This window comes from Puntigrus tetrazona, chromosome 17, assembly GCF_018831695.1.
Source record: "Puntigrus tetrazona isolate hp1 chromosome 17, ASM1883169v1, whole genome shotgun sequence".
NCBI lineage: Eukaryota > Metazoa > Chordata > Actinopteri > Cypriniformes > Cyprinidae > Puntigrus > Puntigrus tetrazona.
This window is the reverse complement of record NC_056715.1, coordinates 15,283,462-15,303,498: the sequence shown is the minus strand read 5'-3', so window position 1 is coordinate 15,303,498 and position 20,037 is coordinate 15,283,462. Positions and strand designations below refer to the sequence as shown.

At 37.8% G+C, this 20,037-nt stretch overlaps 1 protein-coding gene across 1 annotated transcript in view; it reads right to left on the bottom strand.

Moving 5' to 3' along the window:
- plekhh1 (pleckstrin homology domain containing, family H (with MyTH4 domain) member 1) overlaps positions 1-20,037 on the bottom strand; it is a 37,581-nt gene that overhangs the window by 8,146 nt on the left and 9,398 nt on the right. Inside the window, 18 exon segments of the mRNA XM_043263861.1 lie at positions 9-185; positions 2,743-2,855; positions 3,034-3,145; positions 3,649-3,828; positions 3,976-4,056; positions 5,245-5,403; positions 6,104-6,190; positions 6,286-6,396; positions 7,058-7,194; positions 7,323-7,470; positions 9,569-9,660; positions 11,144-11,222; positions 11,748-12,544; positions 12,951-13,094; positions 13,180-13,261; positions 13,335-13,418; positions 13,499-13,648; positions 14,021-14,083. Coding sequence (XP_043119796.1) covers positions 9-185; positions 2,743-2,855; positions 3,034-3,145; positions 3,649-3,828; positions 3,976-4,056; positions 5,245-5,403; positions 6,104-6,190; positions 6,286-6,396; positions 7,058-7,194; positions 7,323-7,470; positions 9,569-9,660; positions 11,144-11,222; positions 11,748-12,544; positions 12,951-13,094; positions 13,180-13,261; positions 13,335-13,418; positions 13,499-13,648; positions 14,021-14,083 — 2,796 coding nt within the window.

Here is a 20,037-nt window from a genome sequence, read left to right as displayed (position 1 = left end):
ACACCGACCTGCGTGAGGGCGTAGTTGTGAGGAGTGCGGCAGCTGGTCTGTTTGATCAGTTGACAATACATCTCGTTCTGCAGCTCTGGGTGCGTTAGGCACACCTGCAGTGCATTCTGGGCCAGCGAGGTGTGGTAGTCGATGGAGGGAGACTCCACCAGCACATTGATGAACAGCTGACATGACTACCAGGGGGACAAAACGATAACTACATAAACAATCTATATGTGTGTGGGTCAGTGACTTTACGTTTTGCTCTCATTTATTGGTTTATACAAAAATATGTTTTAATAAGTGCTGTTAATGAAAACGGATATTTGGACAGCTGGACCTTTTTATGACCACGCAGTTAATTGAGGTTGTAAAAATGTAATGTGGCGTAATGGCCACCTAAAATATATTTATCGAGAAATAAAATAATAACTGAGTCGATTCACTTTACAGCAAGGTGTCATTTGTTCACAAGATGGAATATGAACGCTACATTTATTGCACTCTTTATTAATAAAAATAGTTGTTGATTGTTTGTTCATGTTAGTTCACTGTGCATTGACTAATGTTAACAAACAATACTTGTGATTTTAACAATGCATTAGTAAGTGCTTGAAAGTAACATTAACTAAGATGAATAAATGCTTTATACGTGTTGTTCAATCTTAGGTTAACTAATTAACCTTATTGTAAAGTGTTACCGATTTAATTAATTGCATTTATTTAGTTTATGTGTTCTCTCACATGTATCCAAGATGCATGAAAAATATTATATATACTTGGTAGACACCACATTTAAAGATTTTTGTCTTGAAACTAGCCTAAAGGTTTTTAAAAACCAGGCTAGAAATACTACCATCTGTGATGAGAACAGAACAACCAGCAGATGGCGGACCCTCACACAACATGTCAAAGCACACAGCTGCATCTGTAGCCATACAAACAGCGCATGCAGCAACACGCTTTACTTTCTTATTAACATTCCGTTTCTGTTCGTACAGAAATTCTTACAATGCAAATTAAATCAACCCAGGATGTAGCTGTCAACCCCCCATTCATTACTTCAGAGTGGGAGGCTTTTTCTTTCAGTATCAAATGACTACCTAAAAAGCCCCTCTGATCTTCAAAGAGTACCGAGGGCTGCGCGCAACGCTAGCTCTCGAGGATACACCATTGAACTGCCAATAGGGCATAATGTCTGCAAACCTTGTGAGAACAGGGTTCTCAATAGAAAACGGGAGCCTGAGGAGAAACTACGGGCGACTCCAAAGACTGTCAGAGACCCTCTTTGAACTCAGAATGAAATGTTTAGGCCTGTCCTCAGAATGAGATGTTAAAGGGCTAGTGCAGTTTCCCACACAAAGTGTTGAGAGCCATTATTTTTTATTTTTACATTTTTTACATGCAGTTTTACAAATGAGTGATCTGGGGCACAATTAAGTGAACATAAACTGTTTTATTCTAAAAAGTCTTGTGTTGAAATTTAAAAATCCATTTACCACAAAGATTCATTCAAATTTATACCCTCACTGTATTTTTTTAGCTTTTTTATTTATTTTATTTTTATTTATTGCAATTTTTTAAGCCATTAGGTGACATCAAGTGACTGTATTTGTGTATTTAAGTCATTAAATCATTCGCTTAACCAAAACACATCCTAAGTCACATTTATAAATCTCCAAAGAGAATCCAGCATAAGCATTTCATCCAAAAACGACGACAAAACTGATCCATTACTTTCCTTCTGTTTTATGATATTACAAAATGTTTTTGTTAATTGAAATAAAGCTGAAATGAAATATATAGTAAATATTAGATGAAAAATAAACAATCCGAAATGTTGCTTTGTCAACTAGATGAAATGAAGTTTAAGTACTAACATTTCTCAAGCTGAAAAAAAGCTAAAGCTATCAAAAATAACGAAAACTAAAAAATGGCATAAGTACATAAAAACTTACTAAAACTAGCAAATAAAACGAATCAATGTATCAATGGCCTTTCTGTATGCATGCTTATTGTTCATTAATAATTGTGCATTCATGTATAAAATACAATATTTTATTATTTTTACCATTATTTACTGTCCTCAAATTTTTGAAAATTGTATGTCACGCTCGTTTAATTTCAGCACTTTGTGTAATTAGCCATTTTATTATGTGTATCCAGATTACACTGGCCTGCTATCTTGATACGAGCATGGTGTGCGCTAAAAAAAAGTCACCGTTTCTGTTTCAGTTTACAGTAGAATATCTTTTTTCCAGTATCGTTAGCCATGATTTAGTTTATGTATTCCCCTTTGACACTGTAATAGAGATCCTAATTGCATTGTGCCAAAAAACCTGATTTTATTACGAGTGCTGTATCCAAGTACTACCGTTTTGCAAGTGTAGTCTGAACTACGATAAATTATGAGTAGCATGTTTCTTGGCGAGCCGCAGTTTCAAAGCTTCCCCAACATGACTACACTGCAGAGAGGTTGTTTTACGTCAATCAGAGCCAAATCCAGCTCATTATCTCCTGCGCTATAATGAGCACAAGGCCACCCATCACAGCCTTTGATCCTGCTGCGGGAGACCCACGCAGGGACAGGACGGCACCATCAACCCTCAGGAGAGGAGCATGAGGACAACTTAGAAGTGTTTCCGCAGATAGAGTGACTCTTCAAGGAAGATAAAGACAACGAGAGGACATAAAGACTGGAGCGTTTGTGAATGTGAAGACACACAAGAAGACACAGACGAGAGCATTCACCTTAAAAAGCTTGAGGGCCTCTGTTTGAAGAGCCTCGGAGGGCAGCGTTGTGAGAGGGTACCGCAGACCCTCTTTACTGAAACACAACACTTCACGTTTCCACAGAGCGGAGTCTGAATGCATGAACACACAACGGATTGAAAAACACGTTAAAATGGATACAACAGCTGTTATCAGGCCATAAGGACCGGTCGTAAACGCAGTCTCGATTTAAAACCATGCATCGAGTGACTTGAGGAGCAGTTGTAGAAGTGAGAGGTTGGTAGATATTTAAAAGAAGTAACTTCTGACCTGGGTCTCCATCCGCATCCAACAGCTTGCCGATCAGCTGCTCATACTCTGTGCCCACTCTCAAGCTGGCACAACTGCCCGCCGCAACGGTCAGGTGGTACAGCCAGGTGTCCTACGAGAGAGACGGCAAAAGACTGGGTCTGAATGCGGATGTATAACTGAGCTGGATCAATGACACTATTGAACAACTGAAGAGATACTGTTAGTAATGTAGCTCAGTCATGTTATTGTTAACACACTATTACTTTTTTTTTAATTCAAATAAAAAAAAAAAATGTTATATGACATTAGATGAAAAATCTGAAATGCTGTTTTAACTAATTGATATTAAGTATGAAGTAAAAACTGCAACAAAAAAAAAATCAGTGTTGCAAATACAGAAATAAATTACATTTTTAAATAATAAAATATAATAATAATAATAATAATATAATATAATATAATAAAATAGCAAAACAAGTAATTCAAACAGTAATAATATAAGAGACCTCTTCTTTAAAAACCTCACAATACTGATATTATTTAGTATTTTACATATTGAATTATAATAAACAAATAGCAGCATTTAGATAAATCCATGTAAAATTCAGATCGTGTTTCCAGTGTAAGTGGTACCTTTTCTTGTTTAGTACCGACAAGCAGGTAGGTGGGACTTTGCTCTTTGGGATGAACCACTAAAGTGAAGTGAGAGGAGAGGAAGCCCCGCCCACTCGCTTCATAATCTTCATCAGAGTCACATGACCTGTCCACTTCTTCCACCCGTGCCTCCCGAACACGTAGCTGACCCAGAGGGAACTGCCACAAACACATAGTTAATTATATTTGATTACACATAAACCAGAACATATATATACACATATATACATACATACTGTACATACATACATACACATATATATATATATATATATATATATATATATATATATATATATAATCCACCTTGTCATCCTGGTTCCGGTAGTAGTAGAAGACTTTTCCAATCAAAGCACACCAAACAAGCTTAGAATGACCATGTTTCACCTGTGGTAAAATAAAGACATCATCACAAACATGGAGAGAAGAAGAAGCAAACCAGGATTTTACTCTCAGGTGTAAACAGCCTCAATATATTAAATCTGTGGTTGATAGTTTATTTGTCAAACTGAAAATGGTTTGTCAAATCGAATATATATTCAAATAGAAAAAACACGCGATTCTCGAAACACCCATTTGACAAGACATCGTGAAGGTCAATACACAAGCACAGCCACGCGCACACACACAACAAAGAATTTAACCTGCAATCCGTTACTTTTTTGTGTTTTAAAATTTATAATAACCATGTATACCATGAACCGATTTTCTTTGTTTTTGGTTTATCCTGAATCACTACGGGACACCTATAATAAGTGTTTATATTCAGGCTATTTAGACTGGTTGGGGTAGGTACCGCAGCGGAGTAGCCCAGTACCTGCATAGACGTAAACAGAGAGAAGTTTTTAGCCGCTAGGGCAACAAAAGTTACGGACTGCAGCTTTAATTATATCCTGAACTGTCAATCAAAGTCCTTCAGATGTGAAGCCCCCCCCTCACCCCACGCGTACACAGTCTGTGATCAAGGACTCTCTATCAGATGCATTCCAGGCTTGATGACCTCAGCTGTGTCCCAGCATGTACCGGCCACCCGTGAATCTCATCCCACGCTCCTCGCTGTCACCTGCTCATTCCTTCTTTGATCGTCGTCAATTCATTCGTTTTATACGTCAGAAATCTTACTGTTACGATATGAAAAAAGATGCACCGACATGCTGAACTAGAAGTAGATGCATTGTGACCAAATTTGACCAAATTATTAAAGTATTCAACTTTTTAGTGTTCATCACAAGCTAATACCTTTTCAAGAGTAAAACAAAAACCAATCCAACATTCACTGGGATCATTCTCACACCCTACAGACATAATGAAACTTATATTATAAACTGTTATTAATTCACCCTCAAGTCTTTTCAAAACCTATATACGTTTCTTTCTTATGCTGAACATAATAGAAGATGCTTTGAAGAATGTTGGAAATCAGTTGACACCATAGTGTTTCAGTGGAAACCAGCAACAGTTTGGTTCTTCAAAATATCTTATTTTGTGTTTTGAATGACACGAGGATGTGTAAGTCATAAAATGTTAACTTTTTGGGTCAACTGTTCCTTTAATAACACTCCTGTCAGCTCTTACCTTAGTTAGCCAGCCTCGCACCGTGGGCTTAGCTTCTTTGTCCATGGAAATTGGCCCACTGGCCTGGACCTTGAGAACATTTTGGAGAACTCTGATCCAGTCCTCCAGGATATTTGGGGAGTCTGCAGCCAAGTAAAATGTCTTCTTCTCTGTAATTAACTAAAAGCAAACAAATTGCAGATATTAGAATTTAAACGTTAAGATAAAAAATATTTGGTCAACATAAAAAAATAAAACAAAAAATCAATTAAATAAATAAATAAAAAGGCTCATAACTGATATACTATACTACATGCACATAACTAGGACTCTTAATAGACAAAAACTCTAAATAATTTCTACCATTATGCAACGTCCAGTAGAATTTATTCCAAGTCAGTTAATAATAAAACAGATGGCCCAATAAATTCAACAACGCATTTCATGTTTTTGATATGAAATAAAATACTAAAAACAAATAAATCTGTCTGTCTGTCCATAAGGGAACTGAAAATGTTGCATTATGAGTGAAGATTTTAAATCATTTCGGCCATGATGGAATGTATTGCAGAATTACTTCCAAGTCATGTGGTAACAGTAAAACACGTCCAGATGATCTACAATAAATACTGCAAGACATTTTATGATTACGATATTCAATTCCTCCCAAATTGTGATTACACTGATCCAAGACAGGAAATTATACATAATTCCCCATTATTATTATTATTACGCCTCTGAAAACCCAGCGCTCTGGAGTTGAACGTCCCCTCAAAACGTAAGCGAAACTCATGCAATACCCATATCAGGCTGTTTCTGAAAGCCCCGGGCTGACAGATTTGTAAAAGGCTGTTTAGATGTATCAGCGTGTGTCTCTCACCTGGAATGTCTGAGCTCCCTCTCCGCGGGCGATATGACACGAAGAGTTCAGCTCCATTTGGCCCTGAGGTTTCCGGATCACGTCACTCTGAAAGCAGAACAAAGACAGATATCATCAGTGCTGTAACTCTAAACTTCCTTCCCCACATCGTCTCTCAAAGAGTTGTGGAAAAGCCAACTCACCGGCGACTTATAGTACAAGATCTCTCCGTTTCTCAGAATGAACCAGCGCCTCTTCCAAGCTTTCACCTGACTGCCCATTTTCAGCAAGTAACCGGTCTTTTCTAGAGTCTCCTATATCGAAAGCAACATACAAAGCCTTTAAGCAATCTGTCTTACTTCGGACTTTATGGATAGGATTGAGGTGAATGGGGACGCTAAATGATAGTTTACTCCAGTATTACAGACCTCCTTAGAAAAGAATACATTTAATAATAGTTACAAATGTCAAAATATGCATATATACACTACCATTTAAAAGTCTTGGGTCAGTAAGATTTTTTAGTCACACCTTATTTTAGGGTCCAATTCTTAATATTAACAAGCTGCGGGTTGCGGGTAGGATTAGGGATGTAGAATATGGTCATGCAGAACATGTGTGCTTTATATACTTTACTTGCTTTATAAATTTGTACTTTATGAGTACTAATAAACAGCCAATATCTTAGTAAGAGGCGGTAAAACAAGAATGTTAGAATGGCATTAGAATGTTATGACACCAAGACTGGAATAGTTATTTTTTTAAAAATCAGTAAATAAAATAAAATAAAATAAAAAATCAGCTTTGCCATAAAATCAGCTTTGCCACATTTTAAAGTGTTTTACAATTGTATCTAATGTAAATCAAATGAATGCAGTCTTGCATTTTTTTTTTAAACATCTTAGGTTTTTAGACGGTAATGTAGATTAGAAGACAAATATTGATGCGGCTCAAATGAGGAGCTCAGAAACCTACCGGTCCGACACTCTCACACGAGTAGGACGAGGTACGCTGCACCTTGTGCTCGGGCTCTGAGCAGTCACTGTCCAGGGAGTACGCATCCGGAGGAATGGCATAGTCACTCTCTGAACTGATGGAGGACATAGACACACCTGCAGGACAAAATAGTCCAAGAGAGAACTTTTTACACACTTATATTATTATAAAGGAGTTAAATAAACTAGTTCATTGCAAAATAATAAAGAAGCCCAACAGTGTGTTATTTTACAGTTTTCCTCACCTCTTTTGACAGCACGTGGACTGCCTGGGGTACTGCCCTTCTTATCTGGCACTAGTGTGGAGGTGTGCAGGCTAGCCAATGAGCTGCTGTCGTCTTCTGAACCCGAGTCATCATCAGGGAGAGGGACACTGCTGATCTGAGTAGCTTTCTAAAAGAGCACAGGTACATTGTGGATAGGATGAGAAAGACTAGTGTCTTTATTATAATTAAAGATTTTTTATATTAAGGATTTCTCTCAGTTCTTATTATGTAACATTTGTAAGATTAGAATTACTTATTACTTATACCTTAAGGGGTAGTTCACCAAAAAAAGATTTTTTGTTTCTTGCACAAACCTATCGTTTCGTGTCTTAGGACATAAATATACAGACGTGGACAAAATTGTTGGTACCCTTTGGTCAATGAAAGAAAAAGTCACAATGGTCACAGAAATAACTGTTATCTGACAAAAGTAATAATAAATAAAAATTCTATAAATGTTAACCAATGAAAGTCAGACATTGTTTTTCAACCATGCTTCAACAGAATTATTTAAAAAAATAAACTCACGAAACAGGCATGGACAAAAATGATGGTACCCCTAGAAAACACTGAAAATAATGTGACCAAAGGGACATGTTAATTCAAGGTGTGTCCACTAATTAGCATCACAGGTGTCTACAACCTTGTAATCAGCCATTGGGCCTATATATATGGCTCCAGGTAATCACTGTGTTGTTTGGTGATATGGTGTGTACCACACTCGACATGGACCAGAGGAAGCAAAGGAAAGAGTTGTCTCAAGAGATCAGAAAGAAAATTATAGACAAGCATGTTAAAGGTAAAGGCTATAAGACCATCTCCAAGCAACTAGATGTTCCTGTGACTACAGTTGCACATATTATTCAGAAGTTTAAGATCCATGGGACTGTAGCCAACCTCCTGGACGTGGCCGCAGGAGGAAAATTGATGACAAATCTAAGAGACGGATAATCCGAATGGTAACAAAAGAGCCTAGAAAGACTTCTAAAGAGATTCAAGGTGAACTTCATGCTCAAGGAACATCAGTGTCAGATCGCACCATCCGTCGTTGTTTGAGCCAAAGTGGACTACATGGGAGACGACCAAGGAGGACACCATTGTTGAAAACGAATCATAAAAAAGCAAGACTGGAATATGCCAAACTACATGTTGACAAGCCACAAAGCTTCTGGGAGAATGTCCTGTGGACAGATGAGACAAAAATCGAAGTTTTTGCCAAGGCACATCAGCTGTATGTTCACAGACGAAAAAATGAAGCATATCAAGAAAAGAACACTGTCCCTACTGTGAAACAAACATGGAGGAGGCTCTGTTATGTTCTGGGGCTGCTTTGCTGCGTCTGGCACAGGGTGTCTTGAATCTGTGCAGGTACAATGAAATCTCAAGACTATCAAGGAATTCTAGAGAGAAATGTACTAGCCAGTGTCAGAAAGCTTGGTCTCAGTCGCAGGTCATGGGTCTTGCAACAGGACAATGACCCAAAACACACCGCTAAAAACACCCAAGAATGGCTAAGAGGAAAAAATTGGACTATTGTAAAGTGGCCTTCTATGAGCCCTGACCTCAATCCTATTGAGCATCTTTGGAAGGAGCTGAAACATGCAGTCTGGAAAAGGCACCCTTCAAACCGGACACAACTGGAGCAGTTTGCTCATGAGGAGTGGGCCAAAATACCTGCTGAGAGGTGCAGAAGTCTCATTGACAGTTACAGGAAGCGTTTGATTGCAGTGATTGCCTCAAAAGGTTGCACAACAAAATATTAAGTTAGGGGTACCATCATTTTTGTCCAGGTCTGTTTCATGAGTTTATTTTTTTTTAATAATTCTGTTGAAGCATGGTTGAAAAACAATGTCTGACTTTCATTGGTTAACATTTATAGAATTTTATTTATTATTACTTTTGTCAGATTAAAGTTATTTCTGTGACCATTGTGACTTTTTCTTTCATTGACCAAAGGGTACCAACAATTTTGTCCACGTCTGTATATCGAGCCCAGGGATTAATTTGGATTTGTGTGTGCATGTTTTTTTACTCTCAAAGATTTTGTGTCCATTGACTTGCACTGTATGACTGATAGACTGCAATGATTTGTTAGAAATTTTCGTTCTACTGAAGAAAAAAAGTCACCTACATCTTGGACGCCCAGGGTCAATGCATATAAGCATCACATTTTCATTTTTAGGTGAACTATCCCTTTAGGACTCATACTAACAATGTAGTCTTACCCCTTTAAGTGTGGAGTACACAGGCACACTGATGTTCTTATAAATGAGGTGTGTGAAGGGGCCGGTTGTTGAGTGCTGAGGTTGGGTGGACACTGGAGAAACAAACGATCAACACATGGGCACTTACATAAAGTCTGCAAAGTTGTAAAAATTCAGGGCCTGGGTGGGCACTTCAATATAATTTCATAAGGCCTTTCTGTTTACAGACGCAAGAGAAATAGCCAAATATGGTGATCATACATTTAATTAGCTCAATTTCTATTCAATTAAATTTTATTTCGTTTTTTATAGCAGGTAAACTGTACTATCAAAAGTTTGGGTCTGCAAGAGGTTAATATTTATGAAAGGAACCCACATTTACTGATTGTGAAGTTACATTTAGTATAATATTTGTATTTATTCTGAATTTTTACCCTGATATGCTGATTTAGTCAGTCTCAAGAAATATCTTATTGTCAGTGTTGAAAACGAGATTGAACAGAATTGATCTAAAATATAACTACTTTCCTCCATAATAAAAATGCATTTATCGTCACTTTTGATTATTTTAATGCATCATGGTTGCATTATTTTCATTCATGTCTAATAAATTTTACGTAGTTATTTTTTGTTGCTTATAATTACTGAAGGATTGTTCAATAAAAAACATTCTTTTTTTATTCCAATTTTATAATTTTCTGATATTTCCAGACTATAGCAACCCTTTAAAATTCTAACAGATTAAGAACCAAAACCTGGACATTTAAATAACCCAAAGCACAACTATGTGGCCATGTACATACTGTAGCTAAATGTGTGTCATCTTTATTCAGAGCCCTTAAATCAATTTCTTCATTAATTTAGAGGCAAATAGTGACAGCAGTCTCTCTCCACCATAGTTGCTCTCATCAGCCCTTCTCTATTTAAGTGCAACCAATGCATTATGGTCCAGAGAGGGCAAGCAGTTTTAAAAGCAGCAGTTTAAACAATGGTTAGGTACAAATTTCCGTTCGCTAATATTACTTTGCTCCAAAACAGCATCTGTGGTTGAAGTGACCCGATTTGGACTTTTACACAGGATCTGCCCCCTAAAATAAACTTTTCAGCCGACCGCTCGTTGTTCAGTGGTAACAGCGTGGAAGGGTTAAATGTGGTTGCCACTTCCAAAATACTGTACAAAGTTTGCATCGAAGTAAATATATGATCAGACTTGTGTCTCTCTGCAGAACAGAGCAGAGTTTTAGTAACTTTCGCTGTAGAGTTGAGGTGAAATACTCTGAGATAATTACACAGAGCTTTTATCCTTTCATAGTGGCTGATTGAAAAGCAGGCTTTCCATTCTCACCCTCTATTCACAGACCCAGTCGTCCTCTAAAAGCCTCTTAGATACTTGAATGAATGGAGATCACACCTGCCCAGGTGTGTTCCCCCTAGGTGAGAGGAAGTGACATCAAACAAGTGCTGAATTCTAATTGACGGATCCAAGAGCATCTGTTCATAAGGCATTATAACAGTAAGTTGCAAGAAATGCCTGCAAGTTGCTGGTGACAGACATAAACTGAGTGATCTGTGATTGTTACTGATTGGTTGACTGACCTCTCCCAATAGTTTTCGCTCCAAGACAGGCCTCTGAGACTCTCATTCCTGATTTAGCTACTGCATAGATCCGGCTTTCCTGAAAAACATGGAACAGTGATTTACACTTATCATACAAAAATTTGCTACTAGTGCTAGGGTGATGTGGGTGGTTGCTAGGGTGTTAATAAATACGGCTTTCTGAGTTTACCTGCTTAGTAACTACAAATCAGTTTGGAGCTAACACTTACTTGATGGTACTTCATTTGACTTAATTGAACCATTAATTCATAAACTAATAGTAAATAGTTACCTGTTATATTAATTATAGTTATATTAGAAATTACCTTGAAAATTTTGGATCTGTAAGATAATTTTTTTTTTCTGAAGTCTCGTCTAAATTTATTTAATCAAAAATACAGTACTACTGCTAAATATTATTACAATTTACAATGGCAGTTCCATTTATATATTATATATGCCCTGCCAAAATAATCTTACAAATCTAGTGTATACTAAAATGTGTCATAATACAAGTTTTATATAATTTAAAACAGTCAAAAGTAATAAATATTAATACAACAACGAGCTACACAATTTGTGGTCCAAGCCACAGTAGTCTTACCCAAGAAGGAAATCGGTGCAGAGGTGGTGTAGGTGGTTTAAGAGCTTCTGGGTCCATCATTTCAAACTCTTTGGCCAAGCCCTCAAATAAGGCTCCATCAGTGGGTTGGCCATCTATCTCTGACCCCTCCACCACACCCTCCATGCTTTCTGGAGGCCCTTCATCAATGTCCGTCTCCTCTAGCCCATGTGTGGAAACTGTCCCGGGGACTAGACTGTGGCAGGATGGAGATGTGCAGTTTCCGATATCAATACTGACGTTGACCTGATGGAGGCGCTCTATCCCGGGTTGCGGCTGACTGTGGTGTTTCTTCACAAGCTGGATGCTGTCACGGGGGGTTAGAGGGGTGCGAACTTTTGGTAGGGTCATGCTGGTGCCCACGGGTGAAGCCAAAGGGAAGGGGCATGACAGAGGCAGGCGTACTAATGGGGGTGAAAGGGACACAGGAGGAGGGCTTTTAGGAGTAGGGGTAGGCGTGTCAAAGCCACCCCGACCAGGAGTCTCATATGCTGAGGAGGATGAGGAAGAGGATGAGGAAGAAGAGCGAAGGCGCTGGGAACGAAATTTGCTGTTGAGTTCATCAGAAGAGTGATCTCTGTCTGAGGCTCCTCCCACTGCTCTCTCACGCGCCACTCCAAAAGAAGGCTCCGCCCCCTCCACGCTCTCTTTCATTGAGATTGTGTTGTCAACACCATCTTGACTAGACTTATGAGAGTCTCCTTTGTCTTGTAATGTGGGAAGTAAAGATGCACTATGAAAAGCGGAATCGCAACCCTCCGCGATTTTCCTTTTGCTATCTGCAGTTTGCAACAGAAATAAATGCATATTTAGTTAAAAAAGCTAAATAGGAAAACTGAAACTCATAGCAACATGGACCATTTAAAAGCTTAAAATACTTTTAAATTGATTTTAATTAGTAATTTTATTTTTAAATTATGTAACATTTTAAGTAATTTAATATTTTATTATTATATGTTTTAGCAATTCCCATAAATATTTTTTACATTATTTACACAATTTACACCATTTTAGACCATTTAAAAGCCTAAAATAATGCAAATGATTAAAAAAAAATATGGTTGCCACAAGAAACCATATATAACCTATATAATAGATTGTGAAAACAATGAAAAGTGCACTTACAGTTTTACACTAAGCTAGCATTTTTTTTTTGATAAACCAGAAAAAAATATGACAATAGACCTGTACAGTTGGTTATGCGAGATCCTGTCAATCTCCAACCCTCCTCCAGAGCAGGCGGTGTTCCGGGGCAGCTAGGAGGGTGGAGTGGGCTGGAGGGGACCAGATGGGCATCCACCGCCGGAGACATGGGCCTTTCGAGAAGAGCTGACAAAAACACATTGAGATATATACAAACATAAGTGAAAGCCAATGCAGAAAGGAAAGAAAACAGGAAAGAAACTATATTTACTCTGAAGCTTGTCTTGCAGTATGAGGATCTGCTCAGCCTGCTTCAGGTTTGCCTTCTTCAGCTGCTGGTTCTCTGTTTCCATCTACAAGACATGAAAGATGAGAAAATGACAAATGCTTGTTTTTGATCCACAGCACTTCAATGTTTCAACTCACCTCTCGTAATTTAAATGTGACCCAGTCTTTGATTTTGGCAGCCTTTTCTTCAATTATCTTTGCTTCTTGGGCTCGAATCAAATTCTGCAAATAAAGAGGGCAGTTTTGAGAGTTTAATGAACGCACATGGCCATCTCTCCCTCTCTGAGAGGTCTTTTCTTTACCTGCTTCTCCAGCTGTCCTTCGAGTCTCTTTATGATCACCTCTTTCTCTTGAATTTGACTGTTCAACTCCCGATAACGCCTGTACAACGTGTTTTCAGATTCACTGGGCTGCACGTTTGCAGACTTCAGTTTCTCCTCCATAATGCCGACCTACAATAGCAATCTTGGTTAAATCTTCAAGTTAAATGTGTGGGAAGAGTTGCCTTAAAATGCATTTAAAAATACAACTGAGACAAAATATTAGGCTTAAATAAAATGTTGTGGTGTGATAATATTTGCTAAATAAGGCTATTATCCATTCATCCTCGTAATTTCAATAGAAACAAAATGACGAAAGTAACAGTGTTATAAAAGTGACACACATTGTCTGATTTATTCCAAGGCATACACTACATCTTGAGTTATGTCTTTTAATAATGACAATTCTGGCAAATAGGATAGCTACAACTTACTGAAAATTCTGGAAATACCATAAATTCTGGAAAATAAACAAATAGAGTGATAGTGGTACATCAGCCATACCTGTTTTTCAGCGTTCTCTGCCCGCTGGTCGGCCTCAATCACTCTCTGTTCCAACTCCTGCATCTATACAAACAAACAAAACAGAGATTCATGGATTATTCTTTTTAGGCAAGGATATGTGTGTGTGTGTGTGTGTGTGTGTGTGTGTGTTGTGAGTATGAGTATGAGTATGAGTGTGAGTGTGAGAGAGAGAGAGAGAGAGAGAGAGAGAGATGGTTATATAAACTATGACTGTATGATAAACTATAAGAATTATCTAATGTATATCTGATTTGGAGTGAGGGTTATCTGTCATGCCTAAAGGATTTTGATCATAATCTGGCCCTAAATACTGAGGGGATATTGTACAGGTGCAGGTTTGGGCACGCTCATGCCACAATCCACTGCGGTTATCAACAAGACCACCATGACGCCCTGACAGCACTGGGAAAAAGTTAGGGCACATCCTAGTAAACAAACCACCCCACTCAATTCGGGAAGTTAGGGCAAGTTGTTTTTTTCTGATTAGTTTTTGTATTGATTTAGTTTTCCATTTAATCTTTTTTTGTTTTCTTTCTTTTTTAGTTTTTCCTATTTACAAACTCTGTGTCTATCTGTTCATGTATACTTTTCAGCAGGCAACTATTTTTACAGCGATGTTATTATTCCAGATACAACTAGTCCCTAGTCCAGCTAATCACAACAATGCATACACAATAACACGATTACATATGAATCGTCAGTTTGTTGTTTTACACATATGCATTATTTCATAAAAGACACAGTCGTGAGATGCAATAAAACTTTAGATGCGTCCATAACAACAAAAGACAATACTTTATTAAACCTTTCCTGATCAGAAGTGTGCACTTTCGACGAACGTTTATATCCAGTCCACTCATTTTATTGCGTTTAACCACAGCTGTCATTGTCTTTTTGTCTGGAAGTGGCATTGGGTATCCGATCATATTTCTAATTTGGGGCTGTTTGTGCTGATTATGTAGTCAAATCGGTGTTGTTTTGATTGAGCCGCCTCTAGTCTTCTATTTGTCTTGCATCCGGCTAGCGTTGTGACATAAAATTGGGACGTCATAACATTTGATTGGCCTGTTCATGCGTCAATCTGAAAAAATAAGCCAATCAGAAGAGAGGCTCATGAATATTGGCCTGTTTTTGAAAAACATATGAGAGTTTTGTTACTTATACTGCAAATATATATTCTTGAGGACATCAACACCTAAAATAAACCTCCAAAAAGGTGGACAATATGGGACCTTTAATGATACCTAAAGTGTCACGATTAATCTGCACTTCTCTTTATTTTAATTCTACAATAAAAATGGCATATATATGCAACAATCACATACTCCTAACGGCCTTAAAACTGAAATATGTTTTCATACATAAGTAAAGAAACTGAAACTTTTACATAATTCAAAATTACAAAAGGCAATCTACACATAGATTATATCTCTTCACAAAGAATCACTTTTACAAATATGCAAATTGACAAACGATTATTAGTAGAACTCAAACACAAACAGAGTTCCTGGCATGACATGCCTCGCACTTAATGTTTCATGAGCTCACTGACCCAGTAAAAAGGAGGACAAGCATACTAACGGATTCCCACTGTATGACAGAGCACTTCTTTTGTTTAAATTTCTTTGTTCTTTCCACCCTTTCCCATTCCTCAAGCCAAAAGTACAGAGATTCCCAGGAGGCACCCGCTCCATGAGAGCATTCCCCGAGAGTCTGGGCCAAAAAGGAGCCTGTGGGGTCATTGTATGGAGGTGTGACAAAGTGACAAATATAAACCAGGACATGGTTTCACTGACAGTCCATCAATCCACATTACTTTGGGAGTAGTGTCCACTCACCCAAGCTCAGCACTGACCTCAGGTTAGCCTTACCCACTCAGCAATGATTCACTGAGCATTAAGAGCTATTCAACAAATATGTCGTAAAGTTTACTGTGTTGAGTGCTGAGCTGATGACTCTGTGAATGGGGTAAAAACTGCTGAAAAAAAAATCTTTGTTTTAGAATATATTCAGAAATGTTTTATAGTACTTTATACAATTAAGATATACTGCTCAAAATAGGAAAATGCTGATTATGTTTTGCAACACAGAGATCAATTCTACTGTCAATTCTTCTTTCAGGTCAGTGTTGACTGTGTTCTGTCCCCAGTTTTCCTTAGATATGGTGTACTGGGAATTATTGTAATCTATGTACAGAAACTGAAATGAAAGTTTTTATTTAGCTGAACACTGAAAACAAGCAAAAATAGTCTGGGTAATTCAATTTGTGTAACTGGGTAATTTAACATGGTATGTTGTTGAGGCAGTTGATGTTTTTAGGTGCTAAAATAAACCATTCATAGTAAAATTCTTCAGCAATAAGTAAATGGTAACTCCACCACCGGAATGGACAACACTTTATTCCTCACAGCTTGTTTTTGTTCATGGTCAATTAAACATGGAATCATTCTGCCTTAGGTTTACAGACTTAAATACTGCATTAGAATGAATTTTGTGACTGTACTTTAAAACATCACGCAAGTAGCTCCATGAAATGGCTTAAGATTGGTCGACTGTAATGACAGGCCGCAGGTTAAACAGGTGGGGGCAGGGCAGCTGCTCAGGCGTCTTAGAAAACCAGGTATGTGAAACATTTAACAACTGTTCTTCTGCAGTTGCTATTGGAAAAATGCAAAGAAGGTTCCCTCCTTGGTTAAACTCCAGAACTTCCTTACGCAGCTGACTTAACCTTCTCAGAATATGGAAGCAGAAAATGTGAACTATCTATTAAAGACTGTGGAGATTACCAGGATAGGATAGGAATCGTCATTGATTACCAGGATACCAGGTCTCTTACTAAAACATCACCTTTTAATAGTAAAGCTGAACTTCAAGATCTTGATAAACTAATGTGACAAGTGTGCAGAAGAGTTTATTTCTTAAAATAAGTGCCCAATGTTGAAGAATCATCAAGTTACCGCCTGAAAACATAATGATTAACCAATATTAGGTGCAGACACCAAAAGCCTGAAACAACCAGTGGCTCAATAATTAATTAGAGAACTATGCAGGAAGATAAGGGCTAATGAAGAAAAGATGGTGTATTTAAAAATGAAGCAAGATACTAAAATGGAGATTGGGTGAGTTTGAGAAAGCGAGCGATAGCAAGAAAGTATTATTGCTATTGCAGGCTAATCCTCCTGTCTGGCAGCTCATTAGAAACGAGACAGTTATACAAAAGAGCTAGGCCAAATTCAACACGAGGACAACTTACTGAATCTTCTACATCTACTTTCCCATTTTAAATACAAACACATGTGGAACATAAAGACTGAGTCAAGTCACATCAACACAATCAGAACTGAAGTACAACCTCTTCTGACACTTTCAACTGAAAGTAATGAAAAAGGCATTGTTAATTATGTTCAGAATAGAAAACTTGCATAGTTTACTTCAGATTTCACACTTAAAGGGGAAGGGCGCCGCTAACACATGTCTTCTATAGAAGCTCGAAAAGTTTTTTGTAACAAAAATATTTCTGTTTAAAAAAAAAATGGCTTCTTGGCTGACCTCTGACTCGACGTATGATGTAAGCTGCATTTGTAACGTAAGCTAAGAAGAGAATAGATGTGGATAGAGCAATACTAAACGCTACTTCAATTAAAAGTTGAAAAAGAGAAGTTAAACAAAAGAAGCCGAAATTTGACTCTTTCTCGAATGCGCCAGAAGTCAGTGATTAGGGCTATAACTTTGAAAATAAAAACATTTTTGTTACAAAAACCCACTGATCTGCTTCACGTGTTAACCCCCCCGGAGGAGTAAAGTTTAGTTTCATGACAGATGTACACAATTTATGGAGTTTTAAAATAATGGCTACTATCCACCAGCTTTGCCAAGCTTGGAAGAGCCAGGATAAAAAACTCAGTGGGTGAACTATCCCTTTTCTCGAGTTTAAGCAAATCACAGTTGCCTTTAGGCAGCCATATTTTGTACTTTTGTCAGATATTACTGTAGTCACACTGTAATTATTACTGCACAGTATTTTTTAATATACTGTATTGTGCAGAAACTGTGTAGTATTCCAACATGTCCTATGAGCGCTCACACGCATATTTCATCTCATTCTACAAAAGGACACACTTTTCAACTAAAGGGCATGCGTACGTGAACAAATGGAAAAAGTATTCCCTCACGCCAGAATGAGAGATCACACCCCTCACACAATTCTGTGTCAAGCCTTTCCTCTGCAAAGTGGGTCAATGTGTAAAACACTCCTAACGCCGCCCAGAGAAGCAGATGAGAAGCGTATGAATCTTTCTAAACAGGCACCAGCAGCAAACTCTCAGCGTGTTCTTTCGTCCTTTCAACAAACAAGCAGAAACCCATGAGCCCCGATATCGAGAGAGAGAGAGAGGCTGGAAAGAATGGGAGAGCAGGAGAGTGTGGAGGTCAGGGTGAGCGAAAGGCTGTTAGAGCGATGACCAGAGCTGGGAGAAACCTGATGGAGGACGCTTGGGAGCTGTCCAAGACTTAATGTCCCTGTGGTCTGCGTGTTTGGACAGTAAACACCCTAATGGCACCACCACAGATAGAAAAAAAACACAACAACAGACCTACCTCTTGGACCGAAAAGAAAAACAAAATTGATGTTGTTGCTTTTGGACTGTCTTATTAACATCGAGAAGAGCATATACACACATGGTTTACAGACCGATCTGATACTGTTTATATGTTCCTCTGTGAGTAGATGTTTATTCCACAGTCTGTTTATTGAGACAATGCAATGCATGAAAAATGGTTAGAAGGTGTTCTGATTCTTCACTAAGCGGTTTTTATGGCTGAAAAGGTTTGGGATTGACTAGCGCAAAATCACATAACCCCTAAGGCCTGAAACATACTTTAAGCAAATCAGTGAACGCAGATGTTTTTAGCTATGCTAGCTCACTTTTATATATTTTTGTGATTTGAAATGAGTTCGATTACAATTTACGCAAGTATGCTTTGCATTTTCAGCGTCCGAACGAGCGTTACAAGTAGGTATTTGTGTAAATGTCTTTTTGCGGTCTACAGTTTACAGTAGACTACTCATAAAAGCTTTGTTTGTCTTTGGAACAAAATTTAAGATATTGTAGATGAAATATTAATGAAATAATGAAGTTTAGGAAGGCTTGTCACTGTCCCATTGACTGCCACGTAAATTATGTGATAGATGAGCATTAAAAACTTCGTCAGTGGTTCAATCTGAAGGTTATGAAGTGACAAGAATACTTTTTCTTTGCAAAGAAAATAAAATGAAACAACTTAACATTCCGATAATTATTAAGACTTAATTACTCAATAATTTGTGTCCTTTGTGTCTCTCTGCATCACCGTAACACCATTATCCACAGGACGCTAACTATGTATGCTCTTCTGTCAGACGCAATACATTTTCTGCGCGTATTTATGCTTTGATCAAAAAAAAGACACATCCTTGCGGTGCAGCTAACAAAGAACTATGTACATAGTGTGTTCAGTGGATATTCTCCAAAATGGCGGTATGTGGTATGGAGGGACACAGAGATGACAAATTGTTGAATAAAGACATTATTTGTTTTCTTTGCGTATTCTTTGAGTATTCTTTGTGATTCATAGCATTCAGATTGAACCACTGATGGAAGTATTCTGACAATGTGTTTTATACATGACAGTGTAATGTACTTGTCAATGGAACAGTCACAATCCTCCTGGTTTTATATTTTAAAGTCTGTTCTGAAACCGAACAAAGCTTTTACGGGATTAGTAAGTAATTAATGATATTTTGGGGTGGAGGAACCCTTTAAGATTAAATAGAGAAAAAAAATAAAACCTTACCATAGGGCCTCTTTGAGTTTGGCTACAATAATAGTGAAACAACAGCTTATAAAGAATATTAAATATTAGTTAAAGTCAAAATGTTTATAGTGACCTGAATAATTGGACATTATTATGGAATTTCTATTTACATTAACCAAACAGTGGTGGTTAGACAACGTTGC